Here is a 25,832-nt window from a genome sequence, read left to right as displayed (position 1 = left end):
AGTCTGATAAAGACTGTTAACAAGTAATAAAAATAAGGGAAGTCTACCTTTTCAGAGCACTCATGGGTAAGTTCTATACCTTTATCCAAAATGAAACAGTCCCTGTATATGCCCGTCCAGATACTTTTTCCTCTCTTACATCTCTAACTTCACACTGAACCCTACAAGACTCTATGAGGCCATCTTAGAAGTACTTCTAAGAAGGGATAGATATGTTTTTCTTTGAGACTCTTCATTTACTCTAATACACTAGACTGACCTGCTTAAATTGTGCAATATTACTATGCAGAAAATGAGAAAAGCTGTTCTTGTGATACCTACACAGTCAGAGTTATATGACCGAGTGAATTTTCTCATGTAGGATTGTTGAAGAAAACCTTCATTTCAGGAAATCTGTAATATTACCTCTGATCAGTGCTTGGCTGAAAGATTATTGTCTATGTCTCCATTTAATGTATTTCATTCTACAGCTAAATTTCTGCCCCAGTGACGCTTCAGCAGGGCTGGTATCGAGCTGTTCAGATGGTTACTTATGCAGTGGCAGCATAAGTTGTGCATGTGGGGCAAAAGAAGGAGCAGTCAGAAAATAGTCTCTAATATTGTGATATCTAGCATTCTAATATTCTAACATCTAACATTCTTTTGGTCAAAAGCAACAATGGTCCTCATGAAAATGAACAAATTATCTTGATTTCTGGGAGTAGACGGAGTTTGAATGAGGACACCTACTATGCAAGAGCTCCTGACGTAGCTCTCTATCAAGGAAAGAACAGCAAGTCATATTTCTCCTTTCTCTTTCCCTCCTCAGTAAAGAGTAAGCTTTCTTCCACTCTCAAAGGCTCACCTTTCCTCCCAGCCTACTCCAGGAGAAAATACAGCCACCACTAGCTGATGAATGTAATTGGATGTTTCCCTGTGCATTCTCCCGTTTGCTCCTTCACATTCAACCCTTGGTTTAGTTCTGAACCAGCCAGTCCAGTAGCCCTCACTTAGGGAGTGGTTAGAAATACGTTGGACCAGGACGCTAGGAGATGCAGCTTGTAAATTCTTTCTCCTCTCCATGATTTCATCTACCTGAGCAAGAAGAAGTCAGGAATTTTCTCCCACTGGAGAAAGAGCTTGTGTTTCAGAGGAATTAAATAAAGACAAAGTTCAGGTAAGGTGGATATGGCCTTTAGGAAGTCTTTTTTTCTTGAAAGTCCTTATTGTCATGGCTCACCGATAACATGGAGTGAAGACAGTTCAGTGTTTAGGCTCATGCTAAATAATCTGTTGCACTGAGGAAACTGTTGGGAATCTCATTAGTTCTGCTTTTCCCTTCCTGACTTTTTAATCATCTGTCATGGTTTAAGCCCAGCCAGCAACTAAGCACCACACAGACACTCACTCACTCCCCACCCCGACCAGGATGAGGGAGAGATTCAGATGGGTAAAAGTGAGAAAACTTGTGGGTTGAGAGACAAACAGTTAAATAATTAAAATAAAATGGAATAATAAAATAAAAATTAAAATAAAGATGATGATGACAAAAATAGTAACATATTGTAATGAAAGGGAAAATAACAGTGAGATAAATATAACTTAAGGAAGACAAGTGATGCAAACGAAAACAATTGCTTACCACCAACCGTCTAATGCCCAATCAGTACCCGCAACATGCCATCCTGCCCAACACCTTCCACCTACTTTTATTGCTGAGCATGACATCCTACGGTGTGGGATTTACCCTTGGTCAGTTGAGGTCAATTGTCCCAACTGTGTCTCCTCCCAACTTCTTGTGCACCCCCAACCTTCTCACCACCAGGGCAGTATGAGAAGCTGAAAAGTCCTTGACTCCATGTAAGCACTCCTCAACAATAATGAATATATCCCTTTTCTATCAACACCGTTTTCAGCACAAATACAAAATGTAGCCCCATACTAGCTACTATGAAGAAAATCATCTGTATCCCAACCAAAAGCAGTATATCACCTTCAATACCTCAGCTTCTGGAAGAAATGCGAACAACCTGTGATGCTGTGATATTACATAGTCCTCGTGCAAGACAGTGTCTCTGTCTGGTTTTCTTGTCTGGTGGATGGGAACTTACATTGGGCTACCCCTGTTCTACATAATGGAAATTATTTAATTTTATGCTGCTGTCTAAAGTAAAGCTTTTAATCTTTACTATACATTTCAAACTTTTTTCTCTTAAATTTCTGAAAGTTTCACCTATTTCATTAGCAAATTTCTTGCTCGTTTTTGGGGAAGCAAGTACTGTAGAGGGAAAAAACACACCTTTTAGACATGTCTTTGAGAAATGGGGCATATATATAAAATATTCAGTGCTGTTTTGACTTTTGTTGCTACTGAAAAAAGATCACCTAGGGAGACTGAGAAATATAACATTAGGATACTACCTTGGAGGGTACACTGGCTGGGATTTTACATTCTACAGGCATTTTCTGTCAGATATACTGTACACAAGGGCATTGCCAAATAACAACAGAGCGTATTCATGGTATTTTGAGGAACTGCCAAAGAAAACAAGTCTGCAGATTACTCTCTATTTGATGTTATGCTGAAATTTCTCAAATCAACAGAGTTTCTAGAACTGAAAACTTAAGGATAAACATCTAAGAATGGATACCGGGCCCGGATTCCTCTTTGGCTTTTGAGAGAAAAATCCTAAATATGTTGTAATACACCAAAATTCAGTAATTATAGGAAAAAAAAAAATAAAATTAAAAAAAAAATGAAAAAACCTTCCCTTATGTGGGAATTGGGTGTGTCCACACATGATGTATTTATATAATTTTAAAGATTATTTTTCTTTGTATACCAAACCTAGGGTATGGTTTTATATCTTTATTTTTTTGCCCATAATGTAAATTAAAGTTAAAATTAAAAGCTATTGTAGTTAAAAGAGTATGGGGTTTTTTTCACTGTCTCCCAGTGCAAAAAGGTGTTTGTTTTGTTTCTTGTAACTACATAGAAGAAATAGAGTTTGGATAAAGATATCTTTTCGACACCTGCAATGAAATCTATCCAGAAACCTTCCTGCTTGTTAATCTATTGCAACAGTAAAATAAAAGCAGGAAAAGGACCAACAGCAAGACACAGGGAGCCTTGAAAAGACCAATACTTACACAAATGTTGACAATAAGGAACCCTAAAACTCTTTTCCTAAAACCCTACTTTACAGGTTTGGATGCAAGACAGGCAATAGCAAAATGCAAACTACATAGAGTGCATGATCCAGGAATCCTGGGAACTTTGTTAGTCTTTTATTTATATACTGCCATCAAAATAAAAAGAAAACAAGTATTTGGAATAACAGGAAGACAAAGGGAGTTGAAGACACTTGTGCAACTTCTCTTTGCCAGGCTAAAAAAACAAACTCTTGCAATCACCAGGTCCTCCAGCCCTCAGACCACCTTGGTAATCCTCAGTTGGACTTGCTCCAACATGTCCTTGTCGCATTATGTTTGGGATTGGAGCATGGAGCTGCATAGGCAGGAGGGCTAAATAGAGGGGAATAAGCTTCAGGAAGGAAAGAAGGCATGGAAGAGGGAAAGAAGACTGTGCAGGGCATGACACTGGCATAACTGGTAAAGAGGAAATCATTACTGTACAGTAATTTTAATTAATTTGCTCTGTTCATTGTCATGAACAGAGCCCAAAGCTGCAAACGTTAAATAATGTGTTGCAACTTTCCAAGGGTAGTTGTTATGAGACACAACCAGCAGGTCATTATAACTGATAAATGTCTCACATTTGCTTCAGTTTGGCAGCTGTAAAAACAATATTATCCAAACTATTTGTCTGTTTTATGTATTTCCTCTTACCCAGTCAGGAACACTTTTGTCTTGATCAATACTGGAGTTCTGGTAACTTATAAATGTGTTTATTTTGCTGAGAAACCAACAATTCTGGTGCAGTTGATGGCAGAAATCTCTGGATAGGTGCCCTCTCTAGTGGAAAAATATATAGCTTTTGTTTTCTTCTTTCTGGTATTTCCTGAGTATCTGAAGCTTTTCTACTTCCATTATAGCTGAAGGAAGAAAATCCATCTCCTTCGGTATTTTAAATAAAGAACTTTGCAGGGATAACATACTGTGAAAATGAGAGACAGAAGATGTCTTCTTTCTCCTCTGTCCAACTTTTATGGTTTTGTTAAATAGTTAATATTATATGAATAATCTTAGTAGTGGCTCAGAAAATTACTAGAGGCTGGTTAAAGAGGTCAAGCTACTAGAGGCATATCGCCCTCTGAAACTAAGAGATCAATGGGTATCTCAGTGAGCTCTCAGAAATGTCAGGTTCCCAAATCTTTAGCAACTCTTGAAAATCCAGTGAGCAGCTTGCATCACTCCAGGGAGGAATAAATATGGGCTGCACAAAGAAAAGGTACAGTGGTGATGAACTAAACCTTCAAGACATCCAGGACAATCTATATAGGAATGAAAGACAGTGGAAATAAAACTGGGCAGTAAATTATTCTGTAAGAACAGTTCAGAAATAAACAGCAATTTTTAAGGATAAAGAAATTCAGAACAACAAAGCTGACCCAGAAATGAAACCAAGAACAACATCTGCGTGACAGCTGCAAATTTTCTTGCTGTATTTCCCTATTAAAAAAAAAAAAAAAAAAAAAAAAAAAATTAAAAATGCTAGGGCTTTCCACATCTCCAGGCTTACAGAACGGAGTTGCTGAATGAAGCCAAGACTATAAATTTAGCTTCACTAAATTCAGTGGCAAAACATAGCTGATCTTACAGGAGGCAGGCTTTCACTTTACGTTTCAGAATCAAATCTCTTGAGGTGTAGTTTGTCACAATAAGCTCAATGATCTCACGCATGACACAGAAGAACAAAGCAATGAGATGGAAGCATATTAAACAGCACAAGGAAATAACTCAATGAAAATGCAATTAAGCGTTTTTTTTCAGAGGTTGATAATGTATCAGCACTAAAATCCCCGTCTGAGTCTATTATTTTTAACTGAATGTGATCATGGAAATGTTCAGATGTGAAAAAGCCTTCAAGAGAATTTTCTTTCACTCCCATCTCTTTTTCTAGAGCACGAAAGTGATGGATGTGCATCTTTTAACTAGCTGATCAAGGTAAAATTTTGACATCTGCAGAACACAGAAGGAAGAAAAGCTATTAAAAGCTGTGTTTTCTTAATGGCTGTAAGCTAGTCTGATCTTTTTGACTTTGAAGACCAGAAATACAACTACCTTCACATCAGTATGTTCAATGGGGCATCTAAAATAAAATGACACAAAAGATATTCAGTATTATATTTAAAAGCTGACGTGAAAAAAATCAATGTTTCCACAGTACATCTTCCCAAAATGTTTTCCTATTTGTAACTTTGGTCTGAGTTGCAGCCAAAAGATATCACCACATTATTTCACTTCATAAAAGTACTGGACAACATCAAGGATTCTGTGACTCCTTTAATGTGTTTTCCACAGTGGAATTTATTTTGGAAACATGCAGGCAAAAATTATTGCATTTAAGATCTATATAGTTTGATCAAGTTATCACTAATATACCAATTTTTTTATACCAGAAGGGGCCATCATGGGAGCAAAGATCAACTGTTTATGCTGTTGGTCAAAAGTCTTCATGTCTAACAAGATCAGTCATTGTCCCATTATCATCCTCTTTTATAAGCATTTCCGTGCAGTCAGTGCCAAGGTATTCAAAAATCTATCACAAAACCACAACAGAAGGAAAAATGAAGCAAGGCATTATTTGAAATAAGGCTCTTTACGTGCAGTTTTTCAGTTCATTTTTGCCTGTAATTGTACAGAGAACTCAACAGTCTTGCACTACCATACCACTTAACCTTCATAAAACAGCAACGTTGCCTCGGTACTTGTGCAGATCTCCTACCCATACTATCAAGAATGCAAAGAACTTGCTCTCTGAGCAAATGTTTGCAAGGCACAGAAATATTGTCTTCATTATGTTCCTTTCTGCAATGCTCAGGCCTAATTTCAAAGCAGCAGCAGCCCTCTCCACTTTTTAATCTCCACAGTTTTTGAAAAAATGAAAGAAAATATATATACAATGAAAACTGAGCTTTTAAACAATTTCATTCTTTAAAACAACCAGACTACACAAACTGCTCAATTGTGCATGAGATATTTGGGAACTCAGACTTGTTTCTATTTGTTTTGCGTCTCTATTTCTCTAGGATTCCCTTGGCTCAGCTTTGCAACAGCTTTCCCAGAAGTGTCATCAGTACCTCTCAACCCCGGAGAGTCATTCCCCTGAGAATTCTTGGAAATTGAGTTGTTCTTCCTTGTTGGCCTCCATCAGTAAACTTTGATTTATATGCTGTCCAAACATTTCAAGTATTTTCTCCAGATTTTGGATGAGCCAGTGGAAGTCCTTTTTACTTCAAAATGCACGGCCAGAAGAAGGATGACTCTGTCAAGCATCATGGCACAGGTGAAAGAAATGTTAACCAGGTTTAAGGATAAGCATTTCTTGTTTGTTTGTTTGTCTTCGTTCTGAAATGTAAATGCTTGTCAGCACTTATCTAAGTTCAGGTATGGTCTTGATCCATACATTGTAATTCTGTCTCAATAGGAAATACACATCCTAGAACTAGTATCCATCCTGCAGATCTGTGATCAAAATTTTGTCATTGAAATATGCTGACTACCAATAAGCTGAGGTTTTATTGAATGTTTAAATATTTCAGGCCACTAGACAATCAAATAGCAGCATACCTACTAAGACTGATATTAATAAAGAACACAAAGACTATGAGGCATGGCTAGCAGACACTGCGTATATTTTGTGAAGAAATAATAAAATAATTTAAAATATACACTTTACATGAGGAATTCCCTCTGCAAAACTTTCTGTTTGGAAGACAGAAGGAAATCTTTTTTTATGAAGACATGGGCATCTGGTTAAGTTTGTCCTAGGGACATATTTAATGCCAGAAAAAGACAGATGGGAGATCAATGCAAGACAATTCAGAGAAATATTTTAATCACTTCTCTAAATTTCTGCCAGACACATGCATTTCTTTATTGCACATCAGGCTGCAGGACAAGTTTTTGATACTTAACTCTCCACCATTAGAATAAAACATAAAGAATGAATGCCTTTGGTTCTCCTTTAAATGCTCCTCAGTTCACCCCAGAATTATTCTCCTGCAGTCTAAAGGGCATATGGCTATAATCAGGATCACTCTTTGAAATGCCATTTGTTTGTTCATTTCACTGATAACCAGCCAGGCAGTCTATGGAGTTAGTGTATAATTTCCATTTGTGGATGCTAATATTTGTCATATAGCTTCCAGTGTGGAGTAAAATTCAGTGATCAGGAAGCCAGCCTGCACATCTAGCTTCACTTATGTGCAAGACAGATGTCCTGCATGGTCCTAAGAAATGGCATGCCAGTTTTTCCAATGAAGTCAAAAGACTGTGTTCCAGGTCCTATGGCAAAAGGCATTTCTACTGTTAAGACAGACCTTGGTTAAGATACCATGGAAAGGAAGGCTCACCATCAACCCCTCAGTTAGCAAGTGACTTTTCTGGTCCACTGCAGTTTTGTTGGTTTTTTTTTTTCCAAATCGTCCGTGACACTCTCTCTAGGTAAAGCTACATCACAGCCATTCCTGTGATCAACACTTGGCAGATAGAGGTGACCTCCTAAGCAGACAGTAGCCAGCTCACATACGGTCCCAGCAGGATGGAGCTCAGCAAACACCAGACACCCATGTCCTCAGGCAAGCAATTTGCTAAGACTGGACTCAGTGCTGTCATGGCTACAATGCTCACACCACATGAGGAATTAAAAGTTTGTGTGGCTTAAAATACTCATGGTAGTTCAAGCAGTCCCTCAGGTGGACAGTCTCATTCTCAGCAGCAGCCATCAGTCAGAAATCCAAAAAAAAAATGACAACAACTGAAGCTCAGAGTCTCTCATGTGTTTTCTTTACCAAATGCCTTGCAGACTGAATTTGTTAAAAGTTTTATTCGTACTTCAAACAGAGGAAGTCTCTCCTCCTTCCATCCTCTCACTTCTAGATGTCACAGCCTATTTGAAGACTATTCCCATTCTAGTTGTTGGTACCTGGCATTTCCAAATGGTTGTGTGAATAACACTAATAGAACACGCACACAACATCCTCAACATACCTTTCAAGAAATTAATAGACACATATAAATTTTCAGTAGTTTTATTGAAAAATGCCTCTTTCATTTCAGAAATAAATAATATAAGGCAGTGAAATTCACAATTTGCAGTTAAAATATAAAAGCAGCAATTCTATATCCATAGTCTTGCAAACAATTTCCAACTGCTTTTGATAACTAAGGAACATTGTATTCTGAAAAAAATTCCATACTAAATATACAACATACACATGCAATTCCACCTCTGCAGGATTGACTGCAATTTGGCATAAATGTTATTGTGTCTAAAAACAAGGAGATTTTAGGCATTATTAAACTGTATCCAGTTGATACAATGATTTCAGCTACTTAATGTTTGTGGTGTTTAAAGGAGATGTATAAGAGCAGTATATGCTCTGCAAAGTGTAACTAAGAAAAGAAGAAAATGACAATGATACTGGAAGGAGAGGGAAATTTTTGCTTCCTTTTTAACTAGATTATGTAGACCTGTGATCTGGCTGACCTGCAAACATGCATTTGAGAAAGAAGAAAAATTTAGAGCTAAAGCAGACAGTCCTTAGAAAATTTGCAGCAGCTCTATGGTTATTTTTGGTTTGGTTTTTTGATTTTCCTTTTTTTTAATTTGTTTGCTTTTACGGTATTTTAACGAAAAGGCAGCACTGAGATAACTGAATGCATGTATTAACCTGTATGCAGCTGCTACAAGCAATAGTATTTTACAAGCATTTCCAGAGCAATATGGATTCTCTACGTACACATGTTGCTATCCCCACACAAGCAAGATACAACACAGGGGTGCATCTGATATGAAAAGACCAGAAAACTACACTGCAAAAGAACTGATGCACTCTCCCTGTACGTATCTGCAAGTACAAGTATAGCAAAAACCAAAACCACCAACCAAAAAAACCCAAACAAGACACAGATCTTTAATGGATTTGTTTATGCTTTTCTTGACAGCGACCTTTTCCAGCGCATGTGCTCAGGGTATTCTGGTGAATGCATTTCAACGCCATAGTCCTCATACTCGTCCTCTCTCCTTTCTGACTCCATAGGTACTACAAAGGGTTCACCTTCAGGTTGATAGGGTCCGCTTTCAGGCACGTATGGTTCTGGTTGAAAATAGTTGTCCGATTGAACATAATAGTTATCGCATGTCTTTGAATCCACAAATACAACGAAAGTTAGTTTGTCTACATAATGTTAGTCCAATCTTATTTTCATATAATAAATATATAAATTAATAGTTCATGGGAAGGGTAGTTTTCAGTTTCATCCACGAATAATTTTTGGCAGTAAAATAATAGACTAAAATTCATTTTGAAAGGCTTTGTATTTATCATACGCAAAACAATGAAGAAAGAGTCTTAAATTAGGCAAGGGGACCCATTATTTTAAAAGAGAGAAAAACATGAAAGCAAATCAAATAAAAATATTATTTTACAGCTACTTCAGTAAATCGAAGCTCTGGACTTTATTTTAGATTGTGTAATTAATAGAAGGTATGGAACAGGTATAGTACACAGGTGGGTTTGGCATATACTAATTTTCTCTGAGAATGGGAAAGTAAGTGTAGACATAACTGTCACCAGCGGCACTATACAGTACATGTCATTTTCTCATGCTGTTCCTCGTAACAAACCGAGTTACAGCTGGTGCTTCAGGAACACCAAAAACTACAGCAAAACAGAAGAAAAATAATTATAAAACTTTGGTATTTATAACTGCAGTTACAGAATCCAACAAGATTACATATAAAAAAAGACACATGCCCCAATTCAGACATGTTGGGAACAAGCAACAGACAGGTAGGTTTCATAGGTTGTCAAAGATGTTATTCCGGCATACAGCAAGCAGCAGCAGGCTTTTATGCAAAAGCATCATGAAGAGTTGTTAACAGATTTTAGCAGATACGGTCCCATACAAATCATTTACAAGCCACAATTAGTTTACTATTTACATAAGTCACTTGTCATTTACCAGGTTAAATCTGTCTCTTCTAATGGTATTACCTTTGCTGGTTAGTAGTTTTATAAGCCTCCTTCACCACTGAGGCTTTTGATGGTCTGGATCTTTTTTTAAAAAAGAAAGACTATCTATTTTATCATTGAATTGCAACAGGCTTAAGGAATTGTCATCACTGTCCTTTATCTCATTCATGAGTTGTGTTAGTAAAAAGAATCTCCCCATTCTAGGAGGCCAACATGGTTCGAAAACCATAATCCGTGGTGAAATATCCATACGGACTCATTTTCTAATAAGCACGTGCGCAAACATCTCAGAAACAGGATTTTCAGGTATTCAAACTGTAAGCAGCACTGGCGACTTAGAAAATGTGTTAGCCGAAACCTGAAACAGGTCAAAGATGATGTTAGTCTTTTAAAAAGTCCATCTGATGTGCAAAAACATACTTTCATTCAACTAAATACATAACAGTTAAGTCATAGGCATATATTTATATATGTATACATAGCTGCTTACTAGAAAGGAGAACACTGCTGAATCACAGGCACAATTTTCTTTCTTTTTCATTTAAGTAAGAATTTTGTGAGAGATCTACATAACGATCTGGCTCTTCAACCAAGAACACTGAGTCTGCAGGTGTGTACATATATATATATATAAAATATCTTTTTTTTTTCTTTTCATGGGTACATGCACAATATGCTATCAGCAAATCATATCCAATAGTAGTATCACATACACTAATTTTGAGATGTTGCAATGCATACATATTAATTTGTTAACAATACTGTGGTCCTGCAGGATCCCCATGTTAAAATATATTGGAATCTTTCCAGCTAGAAATTGGTGGCTGCTGTAACCCTTTATTTTGATTCCAGAAGCAGCCTACTGTTTTGAGCTACAGAGTGGAAAGCTGATATGACCAAGGGCTAATAAGAGACTCCGTGGTGTTTAACTCTGCAGAATTTGTCTGACACTGGTGTTTTTCAGTTGTCTGCACTATATCATCAAATGGATTTCCCTTGTGGAAAAATTTTATTTCAAGTATCAATTTTGTAGAAATAACCCTGAAATTGCTCAAAAAGAGACACACGAAGTTGCCAACCACAGCGTTCTTTTTATTTTTCGAGAGAAACATGGAGAATTCAACCTTGTTCTGAAGACAGTTGGAAGGGGTGGGGATGGAGGGGAAAAAAGAAGAAGAAAATCATCACTTAGATCCTATAAGCAACATTATCAACTAAGACAAATATTTGGTCACTACTTCCTATTTAAAGTGAATCACACATAACATCAAGTATATCTGCATCAAAGTCCAAAAGACTGCTCATATACCTTCACATTAGAAGGCAGCCCTGTTAATTGCAACCATTTCCTCCTGATTCAGTACGTCCAGGCTAGCAGGACTGTCTCAAGCAAAGCAGCTTAACATGAACAGCCATATCTGTGAAGGCCATTTAAGGCAAGTTTTGTTCACAACCTACCTGGGAATCCTTGACCGTTGTAAGGGATGCTTGCACACTGGGATGAATCACAATATCCTGGTGGTCCTGGGGGACCTCGAATACCCGCATTTCCAGGACGACCGGGTGGCCCTGGTGGTCCTCGGGATCCTGTGGAGCCTGGTGGGCCGGTTCTAGATTCTCCTTGTGGACCTAATTTTAGAATTGAAAGGTTGGGGGGTTGGTTTTTTTAAGAGTTATCTTGATAAAAGAGATAACGTTACTACTGTCTAGACTGCACAGACCAGGCTATGTGTTTGGTGAGAAAATACTTGCACTTTGTTGCTATATGGAGGTCAACAGGAAGAAAAACAGAAGAAAACTAGAAATGTGACTCATCATCAGTTGCTTCCCTGTGTGTGGCTTGTTTAAGGATTTATTCACAGAAACTGATTTAGTAGAGGTTGAGCCAAGTAAGAAAGATCAATGAATTCTCTGGTTTACTTCCCCTTCGTGTAAGATACAAAGATCTCAAGGGAAACTACTAGATTAGACAAGCACACTGGATTTCAATTAAAATATAGGAGCACATTAATTCTGCTACCCTGTAGCCCCAGGATAGATGAGGTAATGTTTTTTTTGGAACCAGTCTTATTACAGTTAGCAGAAAAGCAAAGCTTCAAGTAATTTGAGCTACAACTTGCTGCAAGCATCTTATGGGTCTTGTAATGAAAACCCTTTTTCAGCCTAGTGAGCTACAAGTAGAAACAAATGATGCAGCTGATTTCTGCCAAGGCATCAGTGAACAAAACTGCATGATACAAAGAGTAAAACCAATAGTCAAATCATCTGACTCTGTCATTTGGTTACTCTGCATGTAGGTGTATTTTGTAGTCTGGGGACAATTTGTAGTTCTGTAACCACAATTTAAAAATTGAACGAGATACAGCAAAACAATTATCTGATAGCATTTATGAAAATATCTGCCAAATATTTGGACAATGTATTTTCATTAAATGCATTTTCACACCAGGAAGAATGCCGGATGAGTAAATTACAAGATAAAGGTAAATATCTATTAGTCACATACAAAAATCTTTCTAAATTCCAACTTTTTTTTGGAGGGGTTTCCAGTAACTTCTAATACATATCAGAAACATGAACTGGATAAGGTAAAGCATGTTCATTCACCATATGTATTCTGGTTCCCTGTGAAGAAATGTTGTCTTTTTCTCTACTTTTCTCTTATCTGATAAAACAAGAAATATTTACCAGGTGGTCCTGGCAAACCTCGTGGTCCTTGAGATCCAGTTCCTCTTTCGCCTTTCTCTCCAGGCATTCCTACAGAAATAACAACAACAATAATAATAATAATAATAATAATAATAATAATAATAATAATAATAATAATAATAATAATAATGTAATAAAAACCAAAGGAAGGAAACCACATCAACAAATACTTCTTAATGCTTTCTCATAGATATTAATATTTAGTTCCCATTATTAATGTAGCAAGGCTGGTTCAAATCTTATTTTGTACAGATGTCCAAATGTGCATTTGGGAAAATAATTTGGGTGTAAATATACTAACCTAAAAATAAAATAGGATGCAGAGGTAATTTAGTGTGAATAAACTTTCTCAAAGAAAAAAAAGTCTTTGAGATACTTAAAACACCATATAACCTTATTATTTTAAACTATAAACAGGAAGGTATATTCAAGGTTGTATACTTCTGCTATAAATGATGCTTTACACTTTCTTAGAAACAGTTATGAAATAAGTTTAGGAAAGAGCAGGATGCAGAAATTCATTTTTCCTTGATTATTTCTAGTCTTTTTTAAAGATTATACTAAAAAATATGCTAGAAAACACAGCACTGGGTCTATGCAACAGTAGAGTAGCAGGAATAAGCAAAGGCCACAGCACCATAGAGTAAAAACACTCCATGTCATTGCAGTGATCCAAAGTAGCCACAGAATAGGTTTATCCATATGCCCAAATTCAGTTCAGAGCTGCTTCCCTCTCAGAGTACTGCAAAGAGCCAAGGATGTGGACCTAATTCTTTCAGTTCATACTTTTTGTTCTTAGTAATGGCTCATTTTCTTTCTTAGTCATAGCTCTGTTCTGCAAAGAGCTGTGTTACTCCAAACAGCCTTTCAAGATGTAGCTGTTTAGTGCCAGAAGATTTCTGAGAACATTCACTTTCCTGGGATATCCTGTGGGAGCCTGAAACAGCAGTGAAAACGTTACACCAACTTATGTTTCATGAAACATGAGCGATGAGGAAAGCAGAGGAAATCACTGGTTTGATGAACCTTGTCCTCCAGAACATTAGTGTCCCTCATGTAATCCAACTGACCTACCAGGCTACTGCTAGGTGTGGGCTTCCTAGTCTGATATGGTCAAGGGATCAGACTGCTCCTCTGGCAGCCTCTGCACTATGTCCACTGTGGAATATACAGCTGCCTTGGAATTTACTCACCTCTTTCACCAGGTGGTCCTTGGACCCCAGGAGGTCCTGGGAATCCTGGTCTTCCTCCAGGTCCGGGCTCTCCTCTTGACCCAGCAGCTCCTGGGGGACCAGGTGGTCCTGGTGGCCCTGGCTGGTTACGATTTGAGTAATAATCATTCGGGATTTGATTCAACATTTGATTGAACCGACTCATTTGACCTTCAACAGGAAAGAAAATGGCTCAATAAATCATGTGAAATAAGTGAAAGTCTCTTGTCAGAGTGGGAAGGAAAAAAAAATTATTTCTCCCATTCAATAAATTAGTGGTGAACAAGTACAGATGAATTAGGAAGACTTAAGATGAATGTCTGATAAAAAAGCTGAACGTGAATGGAGGAGGGAGAGAAGAAAAGTGAGGGGGATTCTGGAAGCCAATAGCATTAACACAAAATAATTTACAAGAAATTTAAATCACAAAATAAGCATTTGTTTAAAATACTCTTGCTCTCAGAATTCTGATTCAAGGTTGTTTCTACTCTGAGTAACAGAAAGGACTTGTTAGACTTCTAATGGTGGAGTATCATATTTCTGCATACCTTCAGAGCTCTGAAGTTACCACAAACACAGTATAAATTATTCATGTGGAGAGCTAGCAGGACACAGCCTACGAAGTCACTTTCTTAAGCCTGTAGGATGCACAGGCTTATACCTATATACCTTCTGCATATAGGCAAATTTTATTTCCAAAGAAAGATGCCTGAATAAAAGCATCAGCATTGCGAAACTATGCAGAAAGGAGCCCTTAACAAGGGACCTGCTCTTGCCCTATCTGATTAATATGCTGTGCCAGTCTTAGTATAAGCCTGAAGAGATGAGGTGAACACAATAAAAATAAGGCCAGGATGTTCAAAAAAGAGATGCTAAAAGATCTCAGATAACACATCCTTATTCATAAACCTAATAAATTAATGAATGTACTTTCCTTCCTCTGTGACGGATCACTAATAAAAGTGTTTTTAATATCAGCCATCACAGACATTTTAAAGGACATGCTGTCCTCCTCCCTGTACACAAGTGTTCTTAAGGTCCAAAAGGTATATTTGTGTATTTCAGTCAGCACTTCCTCTTGTTACAGAAACAACATTAAGAACAATTTATGGGCATATTTGTCTCTGTCCTCCTCAGCTGGTCTACTGATCACAAAAGCACTACCTCAGGATCAGAGAGAAAGTTTCTCTAGAGAACACTTTCACAGGCTGCAGGGCTGCACTGTGTGGCAGTAGAGGACTGATTCTCAATTTGCAGTCCTTATCTACATAAATATTATTTTTACTTGCATAGCACAGCTGATTCTGTGCACAATATTTACCCAACAATCCTCTGTCTTTCCCCGCAAGTAAAGTGCCTGCAGTGAGTATTATTTTTCTCACTGATTCCCTCCTTTTGAAGACATCTTTAATGAGAAAATGTATACTGATTCTACGACAAAGAAAAAGTAATTTTGGACCAGACTGTAAAAGGAAACTCACCTTCCTTGTACTTGCATTTAGTATTAGACTTGCATGTGTATTTCCAAAGGTCACAGATTAGTTCATGATCAAACTAGCCATTTGTATCTGGCCAAAACTTAGTGCTATATTTTTTCCACCAAATAATTGGCATTGGACAGCTATCAGATCACTCAAGCTCTTGCTATGCTCTGTGGCCAATATCCCTCACCTTAAACCATTGTTTTAATAAGGAAAGTAGTAAATTGCTAGTGTGAGAAACAAAGCAAGCAACATTCTTTACCATTTATCAGTTGTTCACAAACTTGTCTTGCAACTGCTCGCATCATGTTCTGAGAAGCAATGTCACCCTAAATAATCAAAACCAAAACAAGTGTTTTATTAGCAAGTGTCTGTGCTTTTAAAGACATAGTGTTTACTTTAAAAAAATCTGAGAAAAACTGACTTTAAAGTAGACTTACTCTGTCACCTTTCTCTCCCTTCATTCCAGGTGCACCCTAAAATAAATATAGTAAAAATAAAATAACTGAACAATTATGTTATTCCACCTCACCTATAGGTTTGGGACATGCAATTTTACAAAACATTCATTCAAGAAGAGAGAACTGGTCCCCCTTGAACTTTACATTTCAGACATACTAAAGCAGGTGCTAGAAAAGACTGGACGAGCAATGACCTTTTGTGTGTGATCAAATACACTGACAGATGCAGAAGAAAAAGATCTGAAGGAAAAATTCAAACTAGGGCCAAAGGAACTGACGTATTTTGACACTGGGACCACATTGGCAATTGGAAAGATGACTTTCTAGGATCACATTTCTGTAAATAGCGAATCGTCTTGTATGAGTTGTATATGAGTGTTTAATTTTAAGTCTTAAGTCAACTCATCATTAAAGAAGGCAAGCTAGGAAGAATAACACATCTAGGAAGGGCAGCTGTCTCCTTGGACCCACAAGAAACAGACCCTGTGTTAAACAAAAAAACACTATGCAGGGATGACATACAAGATGGAGAGAGATGCCATTAAGTGCTTGTTCTATTTATAATGACAGCTTCCCTGCTCATTCTCAACCATTTCCAGTCTTATAATAGTCTCATAGAAGTCTTAGCTTGAGCTGCTTTATAATTATTGACATTTGTAAGAGCTAATTTTTGTCTAACAGCAATTTCCATTTACCTTTGAAAACTCCAGTCTTGAATACTCACTGTGACAAATGCCACATGTGCCAAATTCCAGGGCAGTACATTCAAAACTTTGCCCTAAACTATGGTTCCTGGTGTGGCCAATGTGAGTTTTACAGGTGACTTCAGTGAGTCCTTTTAAAAACCTATTGTAAATTCCATTTCCAGAATGTGTCAGAAGAGCACAGGAGCTTTGTTAGTCAAGCACAAAGGGTATGAGTTCAAATAGATTTTCACTTCTGTCCTAAATTACTATCTGAGCATAAGACATATTTCAAAGGTGAAAGATCAGTTTGGTCATCTGCTGCTCTGCAAGGCTCTCCATGTAGTTACACATATATCTCAAGTATTACTGCTTTTTACATCGTAGTATTTCTTTAAGGAGTTTGTTTATCACCATTATCAAAGCAAAGGCTAAGTGTGGGCCGCAGCTGTTTCTCATAACATTCCTACAGTACCCACAATCAATTTCAAGAACACAAGACAACAAATCATTCCACTGAGGTCACAGCAGATGCAATTCAAATGCGGTGGCACTGTTTCATTATCTTCCATCGAGGTTTGGTGCAAACAAATTCCCTTGGAGTATGTCAGGGTGTGAAGTCAGAATGCTGTTTGAGCTTCTCTGCAGCAGTGTTGCATACTCCTACCCCATGACATGCCACATAAAATGAGGCAGCTCATCCATCAGTGAGTTAAGTAGTTGGCATACAGCACATTTGCACCATGCATAACAGATTGTTCATGCAAAATTAATTGTACAGACTCAAATGAAAGATTTAGACTAGTGACACCATAAATGTGCCACTGGAACAAATTATGCCACCAATGACACAGTTACTAATATGTACACAATGTACCCATCAAACTGACGAGCCTTTCACTCTTTCACTCTGTCTTTCACTCTTTCATTTGTATCTTTTCTTATTCTGTGAAGTCCACAAGGAAAAGATTTGCCTTTGAGTTTTAGCTTAGCACAGACACATGCTGAAACAGACCACAGGCTTGTAAATGCCATAATAAGATAAATAAACTACCAACTTAAACCACCAGGAAAATATGACATATCGATCTGTCATTCTCTAATAATTAACATTGTGGTAAATGCTGATGTACTGAAGTCCTAAAAAAGATGTAATTTTACTCTTTATTCAACAGTCATTAACATCTCAGTCAAAAACTATCACACATATCTGAAATAGCCGTTGAACAGAACTACAGTTGTTTCACTGTTCTAGCCTATAACATGAAAATCTGGGGGGTAAAAAGAATTAACAGACTATATGGTGCTTCTGTTTCTGTTTGAAACTTGGTATCTTTTTCCTATTTTCTAAAAATCTATCAATTTGAAGTTACCTGCTGAGGACATATTTATAACACCTGCTCATTTTAATTCACATTCTTTTTATGGCTGTCATGGTACAACCTTGTACTATTTTGACCAGGAGCAAATCATGCAGTATGTCTTCTCACTTTTTCACTATGTAAGTGCAAGCATCAGAAGTCAGATTTCTGGTCTACGGTATCAGCAATATTCTATTAATTACTTAAAATGCCTGGTTCCAATGAATTCGCTCACTGGTGCATACACACACCAGAACTATAAACAGAAGAGAAGAAAAATAAACCAAACTTAACATGTCCAAATGTTATTTCTGGAAATACTTTTTCTGACCAGTCAAGAAAAGTTCTTCATGCTGTCTGCAGCCATAAGCCATGATGGTAAGACAGGAAGGTGTTCTGGTAACAAAAGCACAACATTGCTCCAAAGTATTGCCAGTGAAGGCTCCCCAGCTAGAAAAATGCTAAGGCTATTCCTTAAATATAAGTGATACATAGTCAACTTTACAATTCATTGCAATCAAATGAGCCTCATTCTTCAACTTGTGACTTTGCAAAAGATACAGCAATTAAGCCTTATGATTGGAAATCTGTAGACTTTTCTTAACTAATTTTAAAATGTAAAGACTAGAGGCTGACTGGCTCTGTTAAAAACATTTTCCATCTGGATATTTTAGAAATATGTTTTCCAAACAATAATTGCAATTGCAATTGCTGAGTTGATATTTACATCTTCCTCCCACTTGGTAATATTCTTCTCAAATTTCATTTCATTTTCTTTTAATAGAGAAAAACCTGCAATTTAGTCAACTGCTTGCCATCATTGTAAGAGGCAGCAGCTGCTGCAGACATTCTGTTTTGTTGACATCCTGCAATGAGGGAGTTACTTGGGGTCAGTGTGAGGAAAAGCTAGTTTATGCTGTATGTGGGATTTTTCTGAGCTGTGGGATGAAGGCCGACACTGCAAAGTTCTATGGCTGAAGGAGGAAAAAACAAATGAAGTTTTGCTATTTTTACTTTAAAAGATAATGAGCTCTATTGTTTTCCCCAAAAGAATGTTTGCTCCTCACAAGAACCACCAGTTAGCTGTTCCCAAAGCAGTTTCTTTTTGAGACCTCATCTGGGATGTCTTCATAGATGGACACAAGATCAGTGAATACATGGCAGCAGAGCATGGAAAATACACAGAAACTGTATTTAACTCAGAACAAACATCTGCCTTATGTGCTTGGAATTATCCTTTAAAGGTTTTCACAGGCTGTTTGGTCCTAGAGGCATCAGTCTAACAGTACCTTATATATAAAACATAAATGTCTTGCATTGTTTCCTGGGGTCATTCTAGATCAACAAAGTCAGATTCCATTGTGAGAGTCCATTTTATAAACAAGACAGCTCCACCTTAAAATGGTTTTGTCTGCCTATCCATCTGTTGCCATTTTCATTCTCACACCTATAAAACAACAATACCGGAACCTCTCTGATAGTCCAAGATCTTCTATTTCCCATTACATTTATTTAAAAAAATATTTACCCATTTCTTCTTGAGCCAATATTCTCTTTTAGCTCAATGGCTCTTTCTTACCCTTGCTGGCTGTTACCCTATGATGTATGTACCAATTTGTCACCCTCTGTTTGACCAGAAGACAGATATATTAGCTTCCTCTAAGACAGTCAATGTTTAGTTCTCAAGAGATTTACTGACTCATTTGTGTTCTTACTGCTCCTTTCTTGGTCACTTTGTCATTACACTGAAAAAAATACATAAGTTTCTCTGGGAAGTACTTATAAGCAGATTTATAAAGCCAAATTTCCTATTTCCACGACAATTCAGTTAGTGCTTCAAGTATCATCTTGTTCTAGTATAAGTACACATTGAGGTAGAGAAATGTTTACAGCTACATTTGTGGTGTGGTCCACCTCAGCTTTTAGCACATTAGTTGTATTTAACACATCAGGAAAGAGATCCAATTCACCGCATTCACTGGAAATGTCTTCACAACATCAAGGCTCCTAATAATTTGCATGTAACTGGTCCTTGCTTTGTAGGGGTCTACCACCTGATTGGCACTGCATAGTATCAACAATATTGATTGTTCAGGTAGAAGAAAAAAAGGCAGATGTAGTAAAAAATTATTTACTTCTTGTATTTACCAGAGGCAACATGAAACCTCATGATCTTTCTCCAGGACAGGAAGTTACAAATTCAGGCGGGCCTGAACTGTAACTCAGGACACTGCAAGTTGTGTTTGGCTGTTAAGTAGCACCTTTGGCAATTCTAATACTGAACACAAAGAAAAGCATTTAAATTCTGTCAGCCAGGAGTTTGATAAAACATCTGCGCAAAGTGCAAGCCAGAATGCCTGCTGGGATCTGTTCTAGAAACATAAGAAATGGCCAATATGATGCACAGTGTCACATTACAGGAAAGTGCAAGAACTGGGGAAAAAAAATTATTTCTCGCTGAAAGGAACTCTTAAGATTAGAGTGTAGAACTTACACGTGGTGCTTGGACAGGAGTTGACTGCCTTGCTTTGCAAAAGCACTGAAACAGGGCTTCTAGCCAAATTTCCTTCTATGCAAGTTATTTACCTGCAGAAGATTTTTGCTGCTGAACTGGGTCAGCTATCCAGTGTCCCAGGTGAAGGAAAATTTGGATATAGCTAGTAGTGTGAAGCTCTTGTCTGAACAAATTGCAGCACCTTGTGCCCCAGCTATATCTATCAAGTATCTGACCTGGCAGGAATATCACATTAGCAATGTATGTCTAAAGGCAGGAAAACTTCAGTGCTCTCCTAAGACACTCAGTGTCCTCTACTGCAAGAAGAAATGGAATTTATAGTCTGGCAAACACAGACTGAATTCAACATTTGTATGAGAAAATGACCCATCTTCCAGGAGCTCCTGGGAACTTGCATATCATAACCATCAAGCTTCCCAGCCTACTACGTGTTCTTCCAAATTATCCGGCTGTCATATACACAATGATATTGAAGTGGGATGTAAAATCCTGACTGATTGCCAGTCATTAAGTACAAATCATTAATGACTTCCTATTTCAATTGCTGTCTCCACTCCTGACTCAAAAACAGTTTCTCAGAGATCCTATAAATGAATCAATTCCAATTTCTCCTGAAACTGCTTGTGGGAGGCAGCATCTCTTGCCCTTTGTCTCTGTTCAGGATACACTTGAAAGTTTTGAATAGAGCCTGCAGAAACCACCACAAAATAATCATAGAGTCGTTGGTTTGGGTTGGAAGGGACCTTACAGATCATATAGTTCCAATGGATCCTACCATGGGCAGGGACACTTTCCATTAGACCAGGTTCTCAAAGCCCCATCCAGCCTTACTTTGAACACTGCCAGGGATAGGGCACCCACAACTTCTCTGGGAAGCCCATTCCAGTGCCTTACCACTGTCTTGGTGAAAAATTTCCTCTTTAAATCTAATCTAAATCTACCCTCTTTCAGTTTAAAACCATTACCCCTTGTCCTATCACTACATGCCCTTGTAAAAAGTCCCTCTCCAGTGTTCTTCTAGGTCCCCTTTAGGTACTGGAAGGCTGCTATAAGGTCTTCCCAGAGCCTTCTCTTCTCCAGGTTGAACAACCCAAACTCCCTCAGCTTGTCCCCATAGGTGAGGTGCTCCAGCCCTCTGATCATCTTTGTGGCTCTCCTCTGTGCTCTCTCCAACAGGTCTATGTCCTTCTTACTTTGAGTGCCCCAGAGCTGGACACAATACCCCAGGTGGGGTCTCACAAGAGTAGAGTAGAGGGGGAGAATCACCTTCCTCTATATGCAGGTCACACATCTTTTAATGTAGCTCAGTACGTGGTTGGCTTTCTGGGCTACAAGTGCACATTGCTGGCTCATGTTGAGCTTCTCATCAATGAACACCTCCAAGTCTTTCTGAATCAATTCTCCACCCAACCTGTATTTGTGCTTGGAATTGTGTCCACCCATATGCAGGACCTTGCACTTGGCCTTCTTGAAGTTCATGAGGTTCACACAGCTTCAGGTCTCAAGCCTGTCAAGGTCCCTCTGGATGGCATTCCTCCCCTCCAGCGTGTCAACCACAACACACAGTCTGGTGCTATTGGAAGACTCGCTGAGGCTGTATTTGGTCCCACTGTCCATGTTGCAAACGAAGATGTTAAACAGTGCTGGTCCCAATACTGGTCCCTGAGGAACATCACTTGTCACTTGGACATCAAGTCATTGACTGCAACTCTTTTGAGTGCGACCATCCAGCCAATTCCTTATCCACTGAGTGGTCCATCCATCAAATCCATGTCTCTCCAATTTAGACACAAGAATGCCATCCAGGACAGTGTCAAATGCTTTACACAACTCCAGGTAGAAAAATAATTTTGAAATCACATTGTAAAAAACACAAAAAGTTTTCATAACAGAAGTGATTATGTAATATTATCAAAGATTGTCCACCTTCAGCAGTGTACCACTTTTTCATTAAACACACACATACACAAATACAAAGACTTTCAAGTCATTTTGCTGACCTAGTTCTTCATGCTTCTGCAGTGTAGAAATGTATGTCTTGGCGCATAATAACCTACAATCTTTTTAGTGGAAACCAAAGACCACAATTTCCAGCCCCAAATATTAAACTCAGCAAAATGGTATACCGTAAAAACAAAATTTTTCAAAAAAAGACTTGTGGTCTTCGGTCAGCTCCACTGTATTCGCCATTGTTATAAGTGTAAGACAAGTGTTTAAAGCAAGGAGAAGTCTCACATTCTTCAACAGACTGTAATTTTAAATTTGATACTGTAAGTGTATAATTATCTTACTGGTGTCCCACGATCTCCTGGCTTCCCCGGCTTTCCACTTGGACCAGCAACTCCTGGAACTCCTGGGGCACCCTAAAGTAGAAGACAAGTAAAGTGAATTGTGGAAATCTGCAACAGCCTAAGCACTCAAAAGAAATGTGTTATTGTATTGAGTACAAAGCAATACTGAAAATGGCTCCTATCACGTTTTTGGTTTTGTTTTCGTTTTCTGTTAGGTACATATCAGGCTTGAAAACTTTCCTCTGGAAAAAAAGAGTTTGTTTCTTCATGGGAATGTGTCCTTTAACATAACACCACAGTTTAAAGGGCATTTCTGAATCTAACGATGCAGAGTGCCTATATGTTTTTGGTATCACTCTTAATGACAGATTCTTAAAAGAGTACAAGACAGTTTGATGTTCTAACTTCATCTAGCACGTCTGCGATCCATGCAAAAGTCCACAAGTCCGTAAAAATCATTCTAGTGATACTAGATAAGTATGAACAAATGAAAGACCAGTGTTAGATTATGTGACAAAAGCTCATCTGCTCACGCACAAAACAACATCAGAAAGACAATCATGAGGGAGAGGGGGCAGCCCAGATAATACCCTGCCCTAGAGACTCCTGTCTATATAAATATATATGATGTAAATGTGTGCTCTGTGTATGTGTGCCTACTGGGAATACATCTTCCACTTTACTACTGGTTGGACATGATAACATGAAGCTGCAGCAACTTGCTTATCTTGGGCTCTCTGATCCAGCATAATATGTTTTTCTCTAACAACCAGTACGTTTTCTAACACGGTCCCACAAAACACAATGAAGGAGCTTTTCAAGCAAAAACTAATCCTCAAATACTCTTGTCAAGAAAAACTTGTATTAATGTCGTGGGTTTTTTTCACTAGACTATGAGTAATAAGCTGATTGGTTTCAGTAGACATAGCTATGCATTCAAAGATCATGGCTAAAGAACCAGGCAAATTCATTGCTCCCTTATTTACACTGGCAGATACCATTTTCAAAACCACTCTATGATTGTTTGTGAATACATGCTTTCCACAGCTGTCTGATCACCTTGTACTGAGTGTTTCCCAGATCCATTTCAGAAACTGAAAATGTCAATGTGGCATTCTCTTGGCTCAGTTCTCTTACTTCATAGTATACCAAAGACAAAATTATATTTACCGCTGGTCCTGGTGGGCCTCTGGGACCTGTGGGACCATCTTTTCCTGTGAAACCCTATTCAAAAACAAAAGCATAATTAGAGATTAACTTAATATTGTAGCCTGATTAAAATGGCCTTTAAGATTATGTAATTGCAGTACTTCTGATTACTACTAGAATGTATTTTGAAACCTATCCACAATGTAAGTTAAAAAATAGCTATCATAACTAATGCTGGAGAAGGCTATGGAACAATGAGCTTCAGCCAATTTAGATGATGTTCAGCTGCTGTTGATTAACTGAAAATGAAATCTGTCTCTCTCAATATTTTTAAGAAAAGGAATCTTTCTGTCCCAGAGGAGCTAGATCTTTCTTTTTGCTCTTCTCTTACTCACAGATTAGCTGGAAAATCTGAGGTTTCTAAATGAAGAACAACCTCCCTCTTGGATACTTCCCCTGAAAGAAGAGATGCTGAGAAATCCCATTTCAATAATCTAGCCTAGCATTCACAAACACTGATTGTCCATGGCCCACTAATGACCAATCAATCCAATGGGTTGTTCTTTGGCAAGTATCTATCACATGGTGGTCTGTTTTCATTTCCAGCTATCAACTCTCACTCAAGGATAGGTGTAAATGCATGTATCAGCTATTAATTTTGACTGTAAAGGTAAGTCATGGCTTCAGTTATCTCAAAGGCAAAAGAGATTTGCTTAGTTGATCCCAAATTAGAAGAAAGGGATTGCAACAACTCCACAATGAAATACGTGTGTGCATGCCCTTCATTATGATGACATTTCAGAATCCCCGAACTAAATCAAAGATCTTAGCTCCAGGCAGTCGGAGATTAAGGAGTAAACTTGACCTTCACAGTAAGAATGGCACAGACAGATTCTTTACAGATACAATGTCTCCCAGACATTGGGACAAGCAGAGTTTCAAAGGGATCGCCTGCAGCAACAACAGTGTGTGGAAGACAGCAGGGCTCAGTGGACATGCTGCTGTATGGGTGCAGGCATATGAGAACCTAGTCAGGAGAGTGAGCAGTGCAATTTCTACAGAAGCTATTTGGTTATCCTGTGGCTAACTAGGGTGGTTTTCACCTCCATTTTTTTCCAGTCCTTCCACTATAACCTCTTCAGTTTGGATACTGATAAAATTACTCCTTTTGAAAGGTATTTGAAAACAGAAAAACATGATAAAGAAGTAAGAAAAAATTACTTGGTCTTTTCAGAAGATAAACTGAGGAAACCTTACCCTTTCTCCTGGAGGTCCCATTGGGCCTGGTGGACCAGGTAAACCTGGGGTTCCCTAGAGGGAAGAAGAAGAACAAACTGTGATCATGACAGAACAAACATCACTGCTATGTTAATCATCCCAGTATACATGCACGCATTTAAATATTTAACTGTCTTCAATGTTGCTTTTTGACAATTGCAAAAATAAAACAAAACTTTAGGAGAAACCATTTATTTTATACACATGGCACAAGAGTCTTCACCCTCACCCTACCTTTTACATCCATTTCCTTACCAGCCCATAATTCACCTTTGAAAGTAATTTTCAGTACTGTTCCCATAAAACAGATATATCTAGTTTACTGCCTTTACAAGCATGTCTTAAGATGTCAGTTAATCCTTTAACATCTGGTACTAAAGCTTAGCTGCAGTCATCTAATCAGAGTGTATCTAAAGAAATAGGAATTTGACTCCTTTATTATTCTTTTCCCTGTACTGTATTGTTGTTTAACACTCTGCTGCTTTGTTGTGGACATTCTAAATTATGTTTCTGTTCCTTGTAGGTTCTGGGTAGGGAATAAACTCTAAAAT

The 25,832-nt window shown here is 38.0% G+C and overlaps 1 protein-coding gene across 6 annotated transcripts in view; it reads right to left on the bottom strand.

Annotated features, from left to right (window-relative positions):
• Positions 1 to 8,179: 8,179 nt before the first annotated feature.
• The window catches only part of COL12A1 (collagen type XII alpha 1 chain), a 101,760-nt gene continuing 84,107 nt past the window's right edge, over positions 8,180 to 25,832 (bottom strand). For 3 of the 6 annotated variants that reach the window (XM_065835549.2, XM_065835548.2, XM_065835553.2), the window contains 9 exons: positions 25,261 to 25,314; positions 24,025 to 24,078; positions 22,855 to 22,926; positions 15,984 to 16,019; positions 15,806 to 15,872; positions 14,045 to 14,233; positions 12,831 to 12,899; positions 11,601 to 11,771; positions 8,180 to 9,263 (listed from right to left, as the gene is read on the bottom strand). In XM_065835549.2, the coding sequence (XP_065691621.2) occupies positions 9,094 to 9,263; positions 11,601 to 11,771; positions 12,831 to 12,899; positions 14,045 to 14,233; positions 15,806 to 15,872; positions 15,984 to 16,019; positions 22,855 to 22,926; positions 24,025 to 24,078; positions 25,261 to 25,314 (882 nt within the window). In that variant the 3' untranslated portion in view covers positions 8,180 to 9,093. Of the gene's footprint in view, positions 10,501 to 11,213; positions 11,273 to 11,600; positions 11,772 to 12,830; positions 12,900 to 14,044; positions 14,234 to 15,805; positions 15,873 to 15,983; positions 16,020 to 22,854; positions 22,927 to 24,024; positions 24,079 to 25,260; positions 25,315 to 25,832 lie in introns of those variants that run through there. The other 3 variants (XM_065835550.2, XM_071806867.1, XM_065835551.2) reach the window with 3 other exon arrangements.

Source organism: Patagioenas fasciata, chromosome 3 (assembly GCF_037038585.1).
Source record: "Patagioenas fasciata isolate bPatFas1 chromosome 3, bPatFas1.hap1, whole genome shotgun sequence".
Lineage (NCBI taxonomy): Eukaryota > Metazoa > Chordata > Aves > Columbiformes > Columbidae > Patagioenas > Patagioenas fasciata.
This window is presented reverse-complemented; position numbering and strand designations above follow the sequence as displayed.